General features: G+C 34.4%; 1 protein-coding gene and 1 long non-coding RNA gene across 3 annotated transcripts in view; one reads left to right on the forward strand and one right to left on the reverse strand.

Annotated features, from left to right (window-relative positions):
- Emc2 (ER membrane protein complex subunit 2) overlaps positions 1–10,290 on the reverse strand; it is a 44,177-nt gene extending 33,887 nt beyond the window's left edge. The window contains exon 1 of the mRNA XM_005316247.4: positions 10,138–10,290. Within this exon, the coding sequence (XP_005316304.2) occupies positions 10,138–10,273 (136 nt within the window). The 5' untranslated portion in view covers positions 10,274–10,290. The remainder of the gene's footprint in view (positions 1–10,137) is intronic.
- A 51-nt stretch (positions 10,291–10,341) lies between these two features.
- LOC120892929 (uncharacterized) overlaps positions 10,342–20,861 on the forward strand; it is a 141,050-nt gene continuing 130,530 nt past the window's right edge. For both annotated transcript variants that reach the window (XR_013423863.1, XR_005737763.2), the window contains exon 1: positions 10,342–10,432. This is a non-coding gene — a long non-coding RNA (uncharacterized LOC120892929). The remainder of the gene's footprint in view (positions 10,433–20,861) is intronic.

Consider the following 20,861-nt stretch of genomic DNA (forward strand, 5'->3'; position numbering starts at 1 on the left):
GTCCTACTGCTATGGAATAACAAAAGCAAGGCCTCTGGTAGATACAGACCTAGATCCTGGACTTCTAGTCTCCAGAACTGTAAGTCAAATAAACTTCCCATTCATTACAAAAATGTCTGGGTTATTGTCATAACAGCTCAAAACAGACTAAGAACTAATAATAATAGAAATACACACACACACACACACACACACACACACACACACACACAGAGGTATCTCATTTAGTCCCTTTTTTTCCCCTACAATATTAAGGACTGAATGTGCCTCCTCTCAATTCTTAATGCCCAATGTGATGATATTAGGAGGTGGCGCTTTGGGGGAGTTTATCAGTGCCTTTAAAAAGAGTAAGAGACAGGGCTGGGGTTGTGGCTCTGTAGCAGAGTGCTGGCCTAGCACTTGCAAGGCCCTGGGTTTGATCCTCAGCACTACATAAAAATAATAAAGTAAAGGTATTCTGTCTAACTACAACTAAAAAATAAATTTAAAGGTGCTAGAGACTGTGTCTTTTCTCTTTCCTCTACATTAGGTGAGGAGAAGTAGGCTTCCTACCCTTACTAAACACTGGCTCTTCGAGCACCTGCTTCTCAAATTTCCTAGCCTTGAGAACTATGTGGAATCAATATTTTTTGTTTAGGATGTCCAGTCTATGGTATATTTGTTACAGTAGTCTGAAATGAGTAAAACACATAGTTTAAAAACAACCATCCATGCTTCTTATTACTATCTGAAAATCTTACATATATTCTACACTTTGAAGTTATCACCTTCTTCCTTCTATAGACATAAATGTCAGACAGATTTAAATAGTTGAATTGAATATTGTTGAACAGATGAGTGAAATGAACAGTACACTGCAGCTCTGTATCATATAAAGAAAATTTATCACAAAATGAATTTAATTTAAAAAAATGGCCCCAGAATTGGTAAAATCATGACAAATCATGAAAGAGTAATATACAGTTAATTTCTTCTTCTGAAACATATAAGTCGGTTTATATTTTATTCTGCACAGAAATGACCTTGAACTAAGTTTTAAAGGTCAAAAAGGAGTTCATAAGGCAAATAAAGTAAATTTTCTTATTAAGAATTGCTGGGCCTGGGACTGTGGCTCAGTGGTAGAATGCTCACCTAGCATGCATGAGGTACTTCAGCAACACAGAAAAATAAAATCAATACATTGTGTCCACCTAAAACTAAAAAAATAAATATTAAAAACAAAAAGGGAGGAGGAAGAGGAGGAGGAGGAGGAGGAAGAGGAGGAGGAGGAGGAGGAGGGCCTAGCTGGGTGTGGTGGTGTATGCCTATAATCCCAGCAGCTCCGGAGGCAGTAGGATTGTGAGTTCAAAGCCACCCTCAGCAACAGCAAGGCACTAAGCTGTCTCTAAATAAAAAAGAAGAAGAAAAAAGAACTGTCTCTAAATAAAAAAGAAGAAAAAAGAACTCCTGAAGGGCTGGGGCAGTGGCTCAGTGGTGGGGCACTGTGTTTTATCATCAGCAACACACAAAAACAAAATAAAGGCATAATGTCCATCTACAACTACAAAAAAAAAAAAAAAAAAAAAAACCACCTCCTGAAGCTGGGTTATTCTTATTCATAGTTATCTTAGGGCATATCTTCTGGATGTTTTGTGATAATACTTAAAATTAACTTCTCCTCCCCCTCCTACCTACTGCTTCTAACATCTGCATTTTCACTACTTCTTATTTTTTGCATTTTTCCTAGAAAAATTAATAGCACCATTTATCTTTCCTTCTTCATAATATAACTCCTGCTCATTATTTGAGATATAGACCTGCTCTTTGAAATTATGTTTTTAAAAAGCATATCCCCTTTCCTACAACAGTGTTATTTGCACAATCTACAAGAAATAAATTTTAGAAAACAACTCTTTCAAGTATGTTCATACATATATATATGTGTATAAGTTGAAATTAGAACTTCACTTGAAAAGTATTCGCATGAACATTCCATTCTGTTCTATTCATTCTGTCTTATTCCCTTCCCCACAAATGCTGCAAGAAGTACCCTAAGTTAATTTCATATTCCACTACTGGGTTGCATTATAGAGTTTGAAAAACTCTTTTGCTGAGTTCTCTGTACATGATAATAAAATAATTCTTCCTTTTTTCAAATCAGGTGACTTGTTCTTTCAGAATGGGTCTTTTCAACATCCTGTGACTACTCCAATTAAACAAATTCATAGGACTACAGATAATTTAAAATTTATTATCTCCCAGGTATCTTACAGAGTATGATGTTTCATGTAAATGAATCTGTATTACTTGGGAGTATATAATTAAGTGAAGTATGGAAAATATAGGATTGGAGTAAGGAGTTTTGAATTAAGAGTCATCAGAGTAAGTAGCAGGCGTGTTTTTCCATCTTTCCGAGGTTAGTTGTCTTACCACAGTGACACCTAGTCCTCATGGAAGGAATAAGCAGAATAATCCTAGTCACTCTCATAACCTTTGCTCTTTAGATGACCCCACGTGGTTTACACAGTTAATTGTTCAGGTAAGCAGTGAGCAGCTTATTTTACACATATATAATAAAACCACCTTAATTTGGAGGTGCTTACCTCTTGGTGGGGGTACTTAGGGTAAAATAAAAAGTTTAACCCACCCTTGAGTAAAGAGTGCTAGAAAAGCCTTTATTTCTAGCCAGTGGCTGAAACACTTATCAGTTGTTTTTCCTTAAAATCGAAGTAACTAAAATTTTGCAGCATTTTACACCTGTAATCCCAGCAGCTCACGAAGCTGAGAAGCAGGAGGATCGCAAGTTCAAAGCCAGCCTCAGCAAAAGTGAGGTGCTAAAGCAACTCAGTAAGACCTTGTCTCAAAATAAAATACAAAATAGGGATAAGGATGTGGCTCAGGGCTTGAGTGTCCCTGAATTCAATCCCAGGGACAGAAACCCCTCACCCCCCAAAATCATGAAAGTTAAGGGGTTTGGGTTCCTGGGATTGAAAATACAGTGAAATCAGGAAATAAGAAGGTAGGAAGTAATGAATTAGGTTCTTAGTTGAAAATTTCTGAGCAAAAGAAAAACAACACGATTAGAGCTGTATGCTACAAAAATCACTGTGGTGCAGGCAAGCAAGCAAGAAAACCAACCAGAAGATACTACTTTATAAGATACTACTGGAAAGTAGTATAAAGATACTACTGGAAAAAGTATAAAGATACTACTGGAAAAGAAGATACTACTGGAAAGTAGTATAAAGTTCAAAGAAATTAATCATGGAAAATGTATGATTAGTGAAATTGGTTTGAATAAAAACTCTTTTCTTTTAAATGACCTCATCCAACTTAATGAAAATATATTTAAATTTTCACACTTATGGAGATAATACACCTAAAACTCAGGGATGTGTATTTGTGTGTATGTGTGTGTATATAAAGTTCTTAGCAAAGTATCTGTAGAGCTTCAGATTGACATGACTGCAGCTACCTTGAGTCAACTGTCATGACTGCCTCTGATTAACCCTGGTCTGTTTTCCCCCCACATAGTTTTCCAGCATGCTATAAATAAATGAAACCAATAGAGTGGTATGTTGAGCTTTTACTGACATGGACCCTGTCATCATTAGTTCCAGGTATGTGCCTGATATTCTTGATATTAGCTTAAGATAAAACAGGTACATTCCAGCTTTGATGAGGTTATTTTTTCTCTTATCTTCTTTCAAAGTCCCTGACCTCTGACCCAAATTGTGAGTATGCACATGGTTTTATTGCCATTCAGGATGGTGTTTCTGTCAATTAGTCCTCCATTAAACTTCACTTTGTGCAATCTTGGATCTGACTACCTCAGTTCTTTAGTCTCCTAATACATTGGAGCCAGCTATTATTATACACTGGGTTGCTCTGAAATATTCGGAACACAATGTGAACTCATTAAGCATTAGCGCCCTCCAAATCAATGAAGTGATCTAAACGATATGCAACAATTAAGCAATGGCATCAGATATACAAAATGGAGAAAAATAAGTACAAATGATGTGAAGCATTTTTTTTCTTCAAATAAGAAAGACTCTGGAAAGATGATGGCAGCTACAATGGCACTATCAATAGCTACAAGATCTACATGTACCAACATCTACACAGAAGAATGCTACGGGAAGCAATGAGTGAGTGGTAAGCTGATAAATTCCAAAACAGGAGAACTCCCAAAGAGCCAATACATATTCACTGCAAAGCACTAAGAGCTATTATGTGAAGAACATCTGAAACAAGAAGGGCTCTGCTCTTGCCAATCCCAGCTGAGTGCAAGTAGACAATGGCAAGAAGGACTGAACTGTCTGGAGCAGGTGGTCCTCTGACAGACAGTCAGTCCTGACTGGTCAGGCCTCATTTTTAGGACAGGATTCCAAACAAAGGAAAGTGAAATCAAAATTCAGCAGCCCAAGATCAATAGGAAGCCCCCTCCCCCCAAAAAAAATTCAGAAAGCAAGAATACACCAAAAAAAAAAAAAAGAAAGAAAGAAAGAAAGAAAAGGAAGCTCTCTGAGAATAAAAACTTTACTGAATGCCACACCTCACTTTAAAATCACAGGAAAACTAATTTCACATAAAAATGAGCAGCAGAAAAGTGTCAAGATCACACTTGTCAGTCTTGGATTTTGCATCCAGCTCCACTAATTTGTTTATAGTCAAGATAAATTATCAGACAACCTAATTTCTAAGACATTCCCTTTTGATATGAAATAAGTTGATATATCTATTGATATATCCCTATGATTTTCACTCATTCATTAAAAAATGCATTGTTATTTTTATGACATATGTTAGAAACATAAAAATGAAACCCAATTGAAAAGCTCACAAGCTAACAGAAAAACTGCAAACAATAAAAACACCCAAATGGTTCAATATTTCCATTTTTTGTGTTATTATCTTTCTTTAGTTTTCTCTTCTACCCATGTAGTGGCAGTAGTAGACTGTGGTTAAGAATAGAAATGCTATACTCAAAATGCTTAGGTTCAAATTCCAGCTCTGCCACTTTGTAGCTGTGTGATATGAGCTGAGTTAATAACTTTGCCAGTCAACAGTTCTCATCTAAAAAATGGAGATAAAAAATATAATAATGGCATCATATGATTATTGTAGTGAGCACTGAGTAACATATTTAGTATAGCATGTGCTCAAAAACTTTTAGATACTATTAATATTTTACCTTCTATATCCTTTCCTATTTTCATGTACGCTACTAATTCTCTTTTAGTTTTTGAACCAAGAGGTTTTAGAGATTCTCCCTAAGATAACGGCACATTATATAGCAGCAAATGCTTAGTCTTTTTATAATTCCACCATCTCTGATTTTGCTCTTCACATTGCATTTAGATCAGGGGATTTAAACAGGGGTCAATAAACTATAGCCCCAGGGCCAAAATCTATAGCCACATTCTTTGTAGTTTTATCAGAACCTATAGAGTCCTCTTCATTCAGATAATATCCATGGTTGTTTGTGTGTTACATTCACAGAGGGACAGTAAAGACAAACCATGTGGCACACCAAAACCACTAGTATTCACTATCTAGTACTTTCCAGGAAAAAATATGTCAACATCTGAGAGTAATAAGTAGCAGAAAGGTGAAAAGATCTACAGTTAAACAACCACTATTTAAATTTCAACTCTGCCATTGATTTGCATCAGCAAGGTGATCTTGGACCTATCATTTGACATTTCTAACACCTCAGCTATAAAATACAAAGGATCACAAGCCTGTCCTACAAATCTCTGATAAAACTTTTACATAAAGTAAAACCTGGATCTCTTACATTATTGCTTGGATAATACAATTGTCTGAGGCTTTTTGTTTGTTTATGAGCTGATTTTTTTATTATAGTTGGGAGGGCATGCACTCACCAATTCTTCACAGGCACATAGGCACCAATACTATCTTTCACAAATTTCACACATTTTCCTCATCTGCTTGGCCCTGAAGTTTAAGACTTTTAATATTAAGTAATTTATGTAGGGCATTTTACAAAACGTAAAATGCTGCAAAATTTTAGTTACTTCGATTTTAAGGAAAAGCAACTGATAAGTGTTTCAGCCACTGGCTAGAAATAAAGGCTTTTCTAGCACTCTTTACTCAAGGGTGGGTTAAACTTTTTATTTTACCCTAAGTACCCCCACCAAGAGGTAAGCACCTCAAAATTAAGGTGGTTTTATTATATATGTGTAAAATAAGCTGCTCACTGCTTACCTGAACAATTAACTGTGTAAACCACGTGGGGTCATCTAAAGAGCAAAGGTTATGAGAGTGACTAGGATTACTCTGCTTATTCCTTCCATGAGGACTAGGTGTCACTGTGGTAAGACAACTAACCTCGGAAAGATGGAAAAACACGCCTGCTACTTACTCTGATGACTCTTAATTCAAAACTCCTTACTCCAATCCTATATTTTCCATACTTCACTTAATTATATACTCCCAAGTAATACAGATTCATTTACATGAAACATCATACTCTGTAAGATACCTGGGAGATAATAAATTTTAAATTATCTGTAGTCCTATGAATTTGTTTAATTGGAGTAGTCACAGGATGTTGAAAAGACCCATTCTGAAAGAACAAGTCACCTGATTTGAAAAAAGGAAGAATTATTTTATTATCATGTACAGAGAACTCAGCAAAAGAGTTTTTCAAACTCTATAATGCAACCCAGTAGTGGAATATGAAATTAACTTAGGGTACTTCTTGCAGCATTTGTGGGGAAGGGAATAAGACAGAATGAATAGAACAGAATGGAATGTTCATGCGAATACTTTTCAAGTGAAGTTCTAATTTCAACTTATACACATATATATATGTATGAACATACTTGAAAGAGTTGTTTTCTAAAATTTATTTCTTGTAGATTGTGCAAATAACACTGTTGTAGGAAAGGGGATATGCTTTTTAAAAACATAATTTCAAAGAGCAGGTCTATATCTCAAATAATGAGCAGGAGTTATATTATGAAGAAGGAAAGATAAATGGTGCTATTAATTTTTCTAGGAAAAATGCAAAAAATAAGAAGTAGTGAAAATGCAGATGTTAGAAGCAGTAGGTAGGAGGGGGAGGAGAAGTTAATTTTAAGTATTATCACAAAACATCCAGAAGATATGCCCTAAGATAACTATGAATAAGAATCTTCATTTAAAAATTAAACTTCAAGATATATTCTATGAACTCTGGGAACTTGCCTGTCTTGTTCAGCACTGTATCCTCAATAACTGTAATAGTGCTTGATAAAAAGCATTCAACTATATGTTTAATTAGTATGCTGTTTAGCATATTACAGGCTGATATTTACACCTGGGTGTTGACAAGATTGCCTACCGAAAACATTTTACCCATTTTAGAGGTCTTCAAAACTGATGAGATCTCTGAATCACCTTTTCCCAAAAATATGCACACATAATCTTAATTTTGCACGTAAGTTCATGAAGTTTACAGACCATATAACATGCCTGCACAGATCAAGAATCTACAGATCTCGGGGCTGGGGATGTGGCTCAAGCGGTAGCGCGCTCGCCTCGCATGTGTGCGGCTCAGGTTCGATCCTCAGCACCACATACCAACAAAGATGTTGTGTCTGCCGAGAACTAAAAAATAAATATTAAAAATTCTCTCTCTAAAAAAAAAAAAAAAAAAAAAGAATCTACAGATCTCAAGTTTAATAACCAACCTAATGACATGACATATTAAAAAGAGGGCTACAGAAGGAATCACTGAGGAATCAGGAAAAAAAAAAAGAAGCAAGTGGATGGATGTAAGGAACTCAGTAGAGGAAAGATGTGAAAAGTAAGAAAAGAACCTGGAGGAATGTTATTAAGAAAGCATGGAGGAAAAAAGCAAGTTAAGAACTTTTCATAGAGTGATCTACACTAGCAAATGTAGTATAGATGTATAAAACACAAACATTTGAGTTGACATTGGATTTTCTTAGAGACCTTAGAGAAGAGGTTTGGGGTGGAAACCAAATTGTGGTTACTGAGAGAATAAACAAACAAAAAAAAAAAAAGATGAAGCAGGAACAGTGAGCATGAACAAGTGGAATTCTCTTAAACATAATATTAAAATTTTTTTCAACAAATACTCATTTTGTGTCTATTACATGTCAGGCAACTGTGCTAGGTATCCTATCTACATCCTGCTTAACAATATAGTCTCAAGAAATTTGAAAACTCTATTACAACTCTAAATTCTCTTTCCCACATCCAAAGTTCCAATCAATAAATTTCTTTATGTAACAGATGCTTTGAAGTGGCTGAATTAATAAGCCATAAATTCTATATCTCTGTACAGTTTGTTAGAGACTTGGAAAGTGCTAGAACTACTAGACAGGTAATAAATTATCCTATTACAAGAATTACATTATTCTTTCAACTAACCAATTCATGTTATTCAATGGAATCCCTAAGGACACACCCCTGACACTACTCCCCTCCAAATCTCTCTGAGACCTTTCATTGACCTCATACATCCTTAAAAAATCTGTTATTCTGAGTCTCTGAAATAAAAATCTAGAAAACTCATTTCTTAAAATTCCCTTAAAACAGTTTTAATTCTGAAAAAGTCTAAACCTTCATTGAACAAGTGAACAAACCATATACTATTAGTTGAGTTGCCTAAGTTCACCTAAGATACTAAAGAAATATATCCAACACTAAAAAAATGATTCTTAGTTATATTTTGGGACAATCTGTTAATGTTTATCATTAATCCCATTAATAATTCATTCAGACAATAAACAATCAGAGTTCCTCCCAAATGTCCAACTCTAATGACATGACAGTGAACAAAACTAGACTGGTTACTTTCATTCTAGGTGAGATAAAATTTTAAAACTTAACTGGGTAAGTATTTCAATGGCATGAAAACACATGATCCAGGGGCAAGTTTTGATTTTTTTCTTTATTCTTAATTTTTTTTTTCCTAAATTTTGATAGAGGGATGGGGAAGGGGGTGAGGTTAAGAAGGGCTCTCTGTCGTACGGAACTCCTGAGAAGATAAAGTCTAACAGAGCTAAGAGTGAGCTATACTAAACATACCTTAACAATATCACTTTTGAAAAATTATGAAACATTTGAAAAACTTTTTAAAAATATTAAAGAAAACAGTCACATATTTCCCATCTAGCTGAAAGGATATAACCTGACAAGACTTTTAAAGTTATTCACAGGTTTGTCTTCTACATTAGACTGTGATTCTATGAAGTAGGGACTGTTTTACTTGAAATATGCAAGATCTAACACTAAGCATTTAAGACTTCTGTTTAATATAATGCATTCCTTCAGTACCAGCAGAAATATTCATGTGTCACAAGCCACAAAACCAATATATTATCTATATTATTGAAAGCACTGTAAGTGTAAAGAAATTTTGTCTTTTCCCTTACATGTCTGCAAGTTCATAATACTTAGAAATTTATTCATGATCAAACAGTAAATATAATTTTCAGTCCACATGTCATTAGGCCATTATTTAAGCATCCCACAAAGGCATTCATTGAACAAACTAGCTACTGAAATCTACTGAACTATGTTAAAGGCTGGCAATGTGAATTTCAATAACATAAACTTCATGCTTTAATGAAATTCAAGTTTCTTAAGCAGGTCTCCCACGAAAGTTTCTAAAATGTGTGTGTGTGGGGGGATCTTTCTTGCAGAATGGATTCAATGTTTGGCTGTTTTGGGATTTAAAAACACTTCTGCACAGACTTGAAAGACTTCCAAACACTTGACAACACAAGGCCTTACAGACCCTGTACTTCTTGGCTTCAAAGAAGCTTCAACAATCCACTCTCCCGACCCCTCCACGCCGCCCAGGAACCACAGGAAAAGTGTGACATCCTTAACTCCAAGTCGCTCCGGCCTCATAAATGGAAGCTGCGCCGGGCCGCTGGACTGGCGCGGAGTTAGGGAGGTCAGTCATTCTTTAAACGAACAGCAGGGAATGCCAGAGTCAGTGGCCCGGCCAAGGAAAGGGTCAGCCTCAACCTCTTCCTCAGCTTGGCCCGTCCAGTGAGAGCTCCGGTGCCAAACAAAGACCGGAGAACCCACCTGTCCGAGCGTAGTGGGTGCTTCCGAACGATTCCCCAGAGCTTTGGGTCGTTTTGTGCCCGCCCCGCCCGAAATTACCTTCCCAAGTGACATCGTAAAGCTCTGAAACCTTCGCCATCTTCCTAGAACCTAGAGGCAGCGGGGTAAGAGGGCGGGCAGACGCAGTCACGTGACCTGCGACCGGGCGGTAGTGAATTACGAAGCCATTTCTCATTGGCCGAGAAAGCGGAGTGGGTGGTGTCCGCCGCGCACGTGCATGCAATTCTACGGAAGGGCTTTTGGAAGAAGGGGGCGGAGTTAGCCAGGCCGTGCGCGGTGCGTCAGGAGCCTGCGGAACCCGAGGCGGCCGGCCTGTCGTCGGAACAGATTTGGGGTGAGGTGTCTTATTGACCCTAGATTTTTATCATTTTTATCGGTGGTGCCCACCACTCCCTGTTTTTTTTTTTAATACATGGGCTTATTCATTATCTTCATAGTCCCCAGTCAGTACTTCAGGACTGGTTGCAGTGTTCTGCCCAAATAACCTCTCTCCCCAACTTTTTTCTTTCCTTAATGGTTACTTTTTAAAGTTGAACTAAACAGAAATACTCCAAAAATTTTATTAAGTCTCTTTAAAGGGCTAAATGGGATACTCGCCCTTTACGCTTTATGGTCACATGAATGCTCTCCTACCGACCATATTGCCTGGAATTATGCCTTTCTGCCGCCACTCTAGTTATGAATCTCCTTAAGCAGCCAATGTGTTAGTGCTTGTAAATAATGAATGAAGGCACAAGTGAGACTTTCACAGCTCCTAAACTTTGCTCCACCTGTTTACTGCGAGGGGAAACCCTCTTTTCCAGCCACATTCAGGAACCTTTGGACCTATTCTTGAGCTAAGGAGAAATGTCTGGATTGCAAGCAAGAAATTAGAGGGTCCAAAGCATATATTTAGTATTTTAAACAATAAGAATATTAAATTTTAGCGGGGGATGTAAAGTGAGAAAAGAAGACTTAAAAATTCCTGCAAAACATCCATAGTTAGGGGTTAATGAATAAGATGCAATTAAGATTTGAGAAGGAAAGAAGGAAAAAGGAGTTCTATCCCACAAGCTTAGAGAGTAAGAGTTTATTTTTACCAGCTTTATTGAAATATAGTTGACAAATTAAAACTTGTGTATGTTTAAGGTATAAGATGCTGGATGGTTTGATATAAATAAACATTTTTAAATGATTCACAATCAGATGAATACATCATTTACCTCCCATGGTTATTGTGTGTGTTTGCATATGTATGAATGTGTGTGTGGGGGGGTGAGAATACTTAGTATCTATTCTGTTAACAAATTTCAAGTTTACCATACAGTGTTATTAACTATAGTCATTATACTGTTCATTAGGTCCTCAGAAGTATTCATCTTATAACCAAAAGTTTGTACCCTTTAACCTACATTTCCTCATACCCTGTCCCTGGCAACCTCAGTTTGCTTTTTGTTTGGAAGGAAAAAAAGAACAATTAATGCCATCTGCCACAAAGAAGTCACATAAGGACAGAAAAGACTAGTGAATTTATGGACTTAGATTCTGAATGAGCTTCATTCTCTCCAGACTAAGTAGACTTTTAAAAAGTCCTTCATTCAAACATTAAAATATACTCCCCTCAAAGATTCACATTCTCCTAATGTTCCAATAAAATGATCTGGTGTAATGGGGAGAACAACGACTCACACTTGAACCCAGACCTTACCAGTTAACAGCTGGGTGACTTTCAGCCAGTATCTCTGAGCATCAGAGACACTCATATGTAAAAAGTCAAGAATGTATAAAAAGTTAACAACCTTAAGTTGTTGTCCAGATTAAAAGAATTTTTGCAACTATAGTCTTGTTTCTATAAGTACTATTATATTGTGATGACTCCTAAATTCATAAATCATCCCCAAGCCCAGTTCTATTTGCTTGACATATTCACTTAGATGAACAGCTAATATGCAAGTAGAACTCTAGGTTGCTGCTGCTATCTCTAGCACTCCCACCTCACTTTTCCTCACAGATAAAACCATCTAGTTGTACAAGCTAAAGTTATAGGAGTTATCCTTGATTCCCTTCTTTACTATCCTCTCCATATTCATGCTATCAGCACATTGTATATTTAATTTCCAAAACATTCCCCAAATTATATACCTCTTTTGATCTCCACTAGCTTCCAGCTTAATCCAAGTCATAGCCATCTGTCTCTTGCCTGAATGACTGATATCTCATAACCAACTTTGTTTCATTCTCGCTATGGAAAATCTGTTTTGTGTACAACACCTGTATGTTTAAAGTCCTCAGATGGCTCCTTATGGCAATGAAAATGTGTTCCAAAAGCTTTACTATGATTTATAGGTTCTTATTCAATCTGGCTTGCATGTACCTCCCTATCTCACCTACTGTTCCATCTCTCTTCACTAGTTCCCAGCTATGCTCACCTATTTGCAATTCCTCAAACTTGCTTAGCTCCTATCTGCCTTGGGTCTGGCATTTTCCTAGCTGTTCCCTTTTCCTATATGTTCTTCTCCAGAGCTTTAAGTGATCATCTTCCTTTAGCCATTCCTATCTACTCAGAGAAACCTTTTTTGACCATTCAATAAAAAGTAGTCCCTAGTTAATACCTGTAATCGTTATGACACTTAACACGAGGCCGACTTTGTCATTTTAATCTTGCAGCATCAAGCCTAGAAAAATACCTAGTGCATACATAGTAAATATTTCTTGAATGAATTAATGAAGTAGATAAAATAAATGATGGCTTCTACTAGTGGATATTAAGGATAATATTTCATGATAGTACACACATGAACTCCATTTTGTTAAAAATAAGATGTTTTCTTTTTGTATCTGATGCTTTCCTAAAAATTATAAATTCAACCAATGCAGGGACCATACCAATTCATTTTATATCTCCCAACTTTTTACCATAGTATGTGGCATACAAGAGGTGCTTAATATTTTCACTAAATTGTTGATGTCTAAAATTTTGTTACAGTTTGTGAGGGAGTTGCTCCCATTGGGATAAAGAAGAAAGTATATTTTAAAGATTTTAAGGAATTTTAAAGGTTACAAATAATTGAGGAAATACTTTCTTAATCACGTCAACTAAATGTAGCTAGCTACTATTGTCTGTTAAGCAATAAGCATATGACACTAAGTTAAAAGAAATAATTCAAACTTTTAGGCTAGAAATGATTTTATTTTGGAAATAGACATGATTATTTAGAATAACATTTTTCAAACTTTATTTATTTATTTTTTTGCCTACAGTGCATACTAAAGAGTGCATTTTAGGTTGTCACATGCTGTATGTACATATATTTGAAATTGAAAATTTACAAACTATTACCATTTCTATATATTTTCTATTCAAATTTAGTCAATTCTTTTTCTAAAAATACTGGTGTGATACACCAATGAGGTTATGACCCATATTTTAAAATACACAAATGAACATTTTATGTATTTCCTAATCTCAAAACCAGAAATGAATGATTTGCCCAAGTTCTTGCCACTAGTAGGTAAGATGGGTTATTCATGTGGAGGTGATTTGTTAGATCATAGATGAAATTTGAAATATTTATGAGAAAAATATATTGAAGGGAAATTTTGTCACCAATACTATTCTTCCAAGTGGGAAAAGTGATTATGTCTAATAAAACTTGGCCTTCCTCAGGAACATTCAGGAAAAATTGTTATGTCAATGACAAAAAATAGTTTATTATAACTGCAAATAAAAAAGAAATCTCTTCTATAAATAAAATTATGACCCTGAAAACATAAACATCTATTGTATTTTTTTAAGCCATCTTTATGGGATGTACTCAGAAACTTTCTTTTTTTTTTTTTTTTTTTGTGGTGCTGGGGATTAGAACACAGGGCCTTGTGATATAAGACAAGCATTCTGCCAACTGAGCTGTATCCCCAGCCCATTTATAGGATGTTCTCAAAGCTAGCTTCTCTGACTACAGAATATTGCCAACAAATCCCAAGGAAATGTCTATTCATCCAAATATTAGGTTATATTAATAGCCACATTATGAATAAAATGTGTCAAATATGATGTGAAGCATTATCTCATTTATTGTGAAATGTGTTTTTTAGGTGAAGCTGTACTCTGATTTGGATTTTTTTCTACCTGGTTATGTTTGAGTGTTAGAATGACAGTAAATCAGAATGAACTGGTATAAGATAGGAATAACTTGGGCATAAGCCCCCATTTTCTTTGAAATGGGATAAACTTTGATTATTTATTGAGCCAAATTGGCCCACAAAGAATTTTAGAATCATCTCTTTTATGGTTTACTTAATTCAATTAATATCTTCAGACATTAAAGAATAAAGCAGCATCTTAAATTTAATAAACTTTATGGCATGTATTCAATGTACATTATTTAACAAGACAGTACAATAGTATTTTAATTGATTTTTGTAATATTTAGAATTTTCCTCAAATCATTTATTTAGAATCTAATGTCTGCTTTGTTCTGTCTTAATCATAGTGAATTAAAGTGCCCCCTGTTATATAGCACAGTTTATAACCTCTATTTGCCATGACAATTATCCATCAAAGTAAATTGTTTTCATTTGAACTCTCATATAAATTTACCACAGCTTTTAAATCATATTATTATTTTGAATTAGTGGATCATAACCATAATCCCTTTTTTTTATTTACAGGAAAATAGTACTTATTTAATCTTCATTCCATGTCAATAGATTTTCACTCTGACATGCCATGGAAAGAAATTTTCTAGTTTTCCTTGGAGATTTATTTACCAAAAGCCAGATTAGTATAAATTGTTTTAGGAATTTATTGGACATTGTTTTTAATTATACTTTTAGTGAATTCAATAATTAATGCGGTCCTCCAGAACAAACACCTATACCCTCTTTGCTGGCTGAACTGTAGCACTTTGGTACTTCTAATTTTTTTGTGTTTGCTGTCATTTGCAATGTGTATATTTTTAAATTTGCCAGCCATTTTATATCTGATTATATTATTTTAGAAGGCAAAAGAAAGCCCCTGGGAAACATTTCTAGTGAGATCATTTTGGTCCTTTTACATAGAATTCACAAACTGATAATTATACTTCTGTGCCATAGTTTTAAGAGTGAAGAGGAAAGTACCTCCAGAAGGAGTATTCCTAGATTTTTTCCCACATGAACAATAAATTAGAGATGTTTCTTTCTTTAGAACATACTTAAAAGTCCAGTTTTTCAAATGTTTAATTTCTCCCATAGTGTGTATTCTGTTAAGACACACATATACATCTGTATAAATTTAACATGCTCTTATGTAAAAATGTATATTCAGGAACATCCATTGTTGGATACCAAATATTCCTAAATTCTACTACTGTAACCTGGTGGTCTCCAGAGATCTTCTAGATTCTACTTTTTACAATAGGACTATAGATTAATTCTTTACTTGAAAATGTCCAGAAAGGTATTTATTCCCAATAAATGGCAAATTCATGCAAAAATATATTAAATGTCAACATACATATGCTATAATTATATGTTTTCAATTAAAGATGTGACTTTAATTTTTGAACTATCTGTACCTACAAATGACTAAATCATTCTTTTAGACCTATAGTTGAGAGCTATCATACTCTGGTCACTAGGTGACTGGCCATTTACTTTCTGGTCATCTTTTTCTTTCAGTGGTCATACTGACCACTTTTGGCTAAAATTATCTTAAAGACCAGTAGTCACATTGGGCATAAAGTCTTCATATTAGTAATTATGTGTCCTTTTGCATACAGGAGGGCTTAGTTAAACCCTGGGTTTATTTGGGGAAAACACTTAATTTCCTGGAATAGTGTCTTTAAAAAGACTGTCCATCCCCTAAATTCATTCTACCAATCCCATGATACATCACCCCTTCATTCCTTAGAAAACAACACAATCTCAATTTTTTTAAAAAAGTATAGAACATATTTTTTAACTCTTATATAAGATTCTTTTCTTAAAACTGAGATAAGGAACAATATAGATAATGTTTTGGAAATTGCCACTTGGTTCAAATGACTGCCATCTCACTAGATATTGCTTCAGCATTGTAATACTCTTTTTTTTCTCATATCCATTAAGTTTACATTATACATTTATTTTGAATCTTTAACAGGCTTGAACAATTTCTAGTTTAGGGGAAGAGAGGTGGGGGAGGTGTGATTTCAGTTGATACTATTTTTCAGCAATAACAATATTATGAAATTTTAAACCTAATCTCAATCTAATCATGAGAAAACATCAAACCTTCATGTACTAGTCTTAGTAAACAGTAGCTATGTTACTTTGGTCCTGTGGAAAGCAGACACTGAGGTGGAGTTAGAAATGCAATAAACTTACTAGGCACACTCTATCAGATGGATACAAGGGGAAAAAAGCGAGATGGATTGAGAGATCTTTCAGACCATGATACATATGTAGTACCTGTGAAAGAAAAGTAAGTAAGAAGCAGGATTAGGTAGGAGAAGCCTCAGACCATGATTTAGTTTTGACATAATATCAGCCAACTCAATGTAAAGCTACTGAGAAAATGTTGTCCATTAGGGGAGTCCCATAGGAGCAGAAATGGCCAAGCCCAGCATTGCACTAGCAAATTGGCTGGAATGGCCCACAAGCTGAAATAAATCCTGGAGTCTGTGAGCTCCCTGCATATCTTGCATCTGAACAGCAAATTTCTTTTTGAAGGACAATTTGAGCAATTCACTTCTATGGCTGCTACAATAGTCTTTATTGTTTTTTCCTCTAGGTGCGCATAAGGTAAACACTATTAAGTGAAGTATTTTGGTGAGAGGTAGGGTCTGTGTTCTTCTGAAATATTAGATAGACTTAGAAATATACAGATATTTGACATAGAAATTGTATTTCAACTGCACAGAATTATATAATTCTGTTACTAGTATATAATGACTAATTCACCAATGTTTGCCTTGTGTTGAAGGTAAGACATGGCAGAAAAACATATATGTACACTTGTGTGAGTGAGTGAGTGTGTGTGTGTGTGTGTGTGTGTGTGTGTGTGTGTGTGTGTGTGTAAAATCCACGGAGACGAGACAATTGACTTGGATTTTATGAGATACAAATCAAGAATCATTCTTTTCTTTGGTAGGAATTAATATTACTGTTAATACTACTATTAATACAAGGACTGATAAATTGCCTAGAACTTCATCTTTGTACTCAGATGCTTTAGTCTGATCTAAGAAGAAATATAAAATTATACTTGAAGTATCTCTTAATGCAAAACATTTCTGGCAAATTTATTTTAGATATACTCTTGTCTCTTAAATTCAGCAAAATTCATTTCAGTTAAATTTTATGCTGAAGCAGAATAAGTGTGTTAGTTTTTTATTTCACATTATTCATTTCACAAGTCACAAATATTTTTCTTGATCTCATTGACAAAATAGTGAATACACAAAGAGTATTTTTATTGGAACTGGAGCAAAAGACACTGTTATCTCTACAAATAGGTGTGGTATTAACAAATGGAAAAGACAATAAAGAACATTGAGCATCAGTGTTGCTATTTTAAATTTCAACCCATGGGATAAATTACAGCAGCCTTTGGGAAAGCAGAGCCATTAAAATTAGGAGATGGAAAAGATTAAATCAATGATGATGTAACCTAGACCCTTGATGATACAGGAGACTCCCTTATAAATCCTGCCTGTGTCTGTTGTAATGCATCAGATTGAGAAAAATTTGCAAATCTGTGCTCTCTCTCTCTATTTTTCTTAATTTCTATTTTAACTTCCTTACTATTGTTACAAGAAAAAAATTTTTACAGTTTTAGTCAAATATTTTCCAACAGTGATATTAAAAGCAAAGTGTTATTTCCTGTTACCAAATAATTTTGTGAAGTCCTGCCTCCCAGTGAAACAGTAAATTGAGCAATATGCACATGTAGGAATACAAATTAGAAATCTCATGAATTATAGATCTTGGTATACTGTAAAATCTGAAGAATCGTGCTTTAAAAAAATTGGATTTTTTGCTAATTAGAATTTGAAAGTAAGAGTAGTACATTTGATTTTATTTTGAAATATGTACCTTATATAGTCAAAATTGTGATAAGTAATCTATTTAATGTATCAGTTTCCCTAGTTAAGACACTACCTTATTTATTAACTTAATGAATAATTGATTTGCTAAAAATGGTACTTGTGATTTTTGTTAATCTATATTCAACATGAGTAGAGGACACTATATGGTTTTAAAATGTAAGTTAGTCTTATAGGTTATTTAGTTCATAAATAGACTAATCATACCTTGAACCATTTAATTTTGAGCACAAGTTCTTCCATTCTAAAAATTCTAGGAAAGGAAAAACAAAAAATGATGTTGGTATCATTTTAGAAAAAGGGTTAATGATAATAGTTAAATATTTTTGAATTTTCAGGAGCTAAATTTGGCTTATCACCTATGAAAACAGTTATAATTGGCAGCATAATATCAATAAGTAGATACCAAAGTGTCAACACAGACAAGATTATCAACCTAAGCTGCACACTAAGCATAACTCACTGAAAAACAAAAGTTCAACCAGAGTGCATTGGTCCAGATTTTGAGAATAGTTCTCTAAAGTTTCATTGTACTGTTTCTTAAGATCAGTTACATTAAACTAACTTAAATAAGCAATTTTTTAAATCAAAAAGAGAATTATTTTTAAAACTTAAGAGAGAAAATCGATATATTACTCAATATGCTATGAAACATTTGCTGCAAGATTTAGGTAGCAGGGTTTCTGAAGTTCATCTTTGATTTACCAACAGACAAAACTATAGGAGACAAATTTTAAAAAATAATTGTAACTGAAGAATGGATCCCAAATGAAGTCATAGCAATGCCAACACTGATCCAAATAAAGACATGACGAAATATAAGGACATGATGTTTCTTACAGTTACTGCCAAAAAGAATTGGCAAATCGGGGGCTGGGGATGTGGCTCAAGCATGTGGTGCTGAGGATCGAACCCGGGCATGTGTGCGGCCCGGGTTCGATCCTCAGCACCACATACAAACAAAGATGTTGTGTCTGCCAAAAACTAAAAAATAAAGGTTAAAAATTATCTTCTCTCTCTCTCTCTCTCTCTCTCTCTCTCTCTCTCTCTCAAAAAAAAATGGTTAATTTAAAAAAAAAGAATTGGCAAATCGAATTCATTCTTTTTTTCAATCTCTGTTAATATATTTAAATATGGATGTTCCTTGGAATCTTAAAACTTTGATTTCATTTCTGACTTGACAATTTATTAATAATACAACCTTCTATTAATCCCTGAATATCTTATTTGATGGAAGGTAATACCTTCCTCACAGGTTCCTTGAGAAAATTAAATGAAAATGTCATAAAAACTAAAGATATACTTGACATATGAATAAATTTTAAGTGGTTAAAATAATCATTTTAATGAAGTCATCATCATTGACTATTTCTGTTTTCTTTTCAATTTATTATTCAGCAGTAGTACAGGATGATCTAGCAAACTTTGTATTTTTTTTGGTGATAGTTAAACATCAGTCTGTTGTAGATTTGAAAATAATATCTCAGAAGCAGCAAAGGTAATTTCTGTTTATTGCCTTTTTATTATATTTTACTGAATCTACTTTAAATTTTTTAAATCTATAGACTCTTGTCTTTAATTTTCAACCAGACATCCAGAAGCCCAAATATATCTAAAGCTTATAAAATAAGCATCTACCTATTCTAAATTAACTTTTCTGTGATGATTTGGAATGCAGTGAGGTTATAATCACACCTGTCTCACATATCTTCCCACACAAAATCTAAAACTGAACTTCTTAACCAATTTAAAACACTGCTGATAAACCCCACTAACATGCACCCCCCACTTCTCTTTGGAATTTCCTCTCAGTGTATGTAGGTGAAAAAAGCCAAAATATGAGTGTCATTGAACAGAATTTTATTTTTTAAATACTTTTTTCAGCTTTAAAAGGAAACAGGCAGTTATCAATACATAAATACTTTGGACTAGGAGCATGGCATGCATCTCTTGTAATCCTGGTGACCTGAGAGGTTGGGTCATGAGGATGGGAAGGTTGAGACTAGCCTCAGCAACTTAATGAGACCCTGTCTAAAAATTAAAAAATAAAAGTGACTGAGGATGTAGCTCAGTGGTAGAACACCCCTGGGTTTAATCCCCAGAATTACAAAAAAAAAAAAAAAAAAAACCAAGGAATATCTTTATGGGGCCAACATGCTAGTTCATGTTTCTTGCATTTTAGAACATTATCTTTTCTAGTCCATCACTGCTTAGCCTAACCCTGTTCCTTGTTTACATACATATATAAAATATGAAGTAGGAAGAGATATAAGCATTGATTTCATATAACTAGAAGTATAAACATAAATTTTAATAATAAACAAGACAAAGTTTGAATAATTATTTCTGGAAAATCTTTCTGTGATACAGGGTCTATTCCCTTACCATTGGTAGCCATGATGAAAATCTTCAAGTTTTCATCACCAGAGAATCATATTAGCCTAAAATACTGGCAATTATGATAATATCTCTCTGAGGAAAAAAAATAGGACTCTGAAGTTTCTTATAGCAACCCTGATTTGGATGCATGCATGTGAAAAGATTATTAAGGAATGAGAAATATATACATTATTTTTTACACTTTCCAAACTTCACTGGCTTTATGGCATTTCTATCAATCATTCCTTACTTACTTTATGTCCACTTTGTTGGTGGAATTGGGCTAGGGATATACAGAAAGCTTTTAAGTCCTTATCAACAGCTGAAAAGATAAAT

This window comes from Ictidomys tridecemlineatus, chromosome 7 (assembly GCF_052094955.1).
Source record: "Ictidomys tridecemlineatus isolate mIctTri1 chromosome 7, mIctTri1.hap1, whole genome shotgun sequence".
Classification (NCBI taxonomy): domain Eukaryota; kingdom Metazoa; phylum Chordata; class Mammalia; order Rodentia; family Sciuridae; genus Ictidomys; species Ictidomys tridecemlineatus.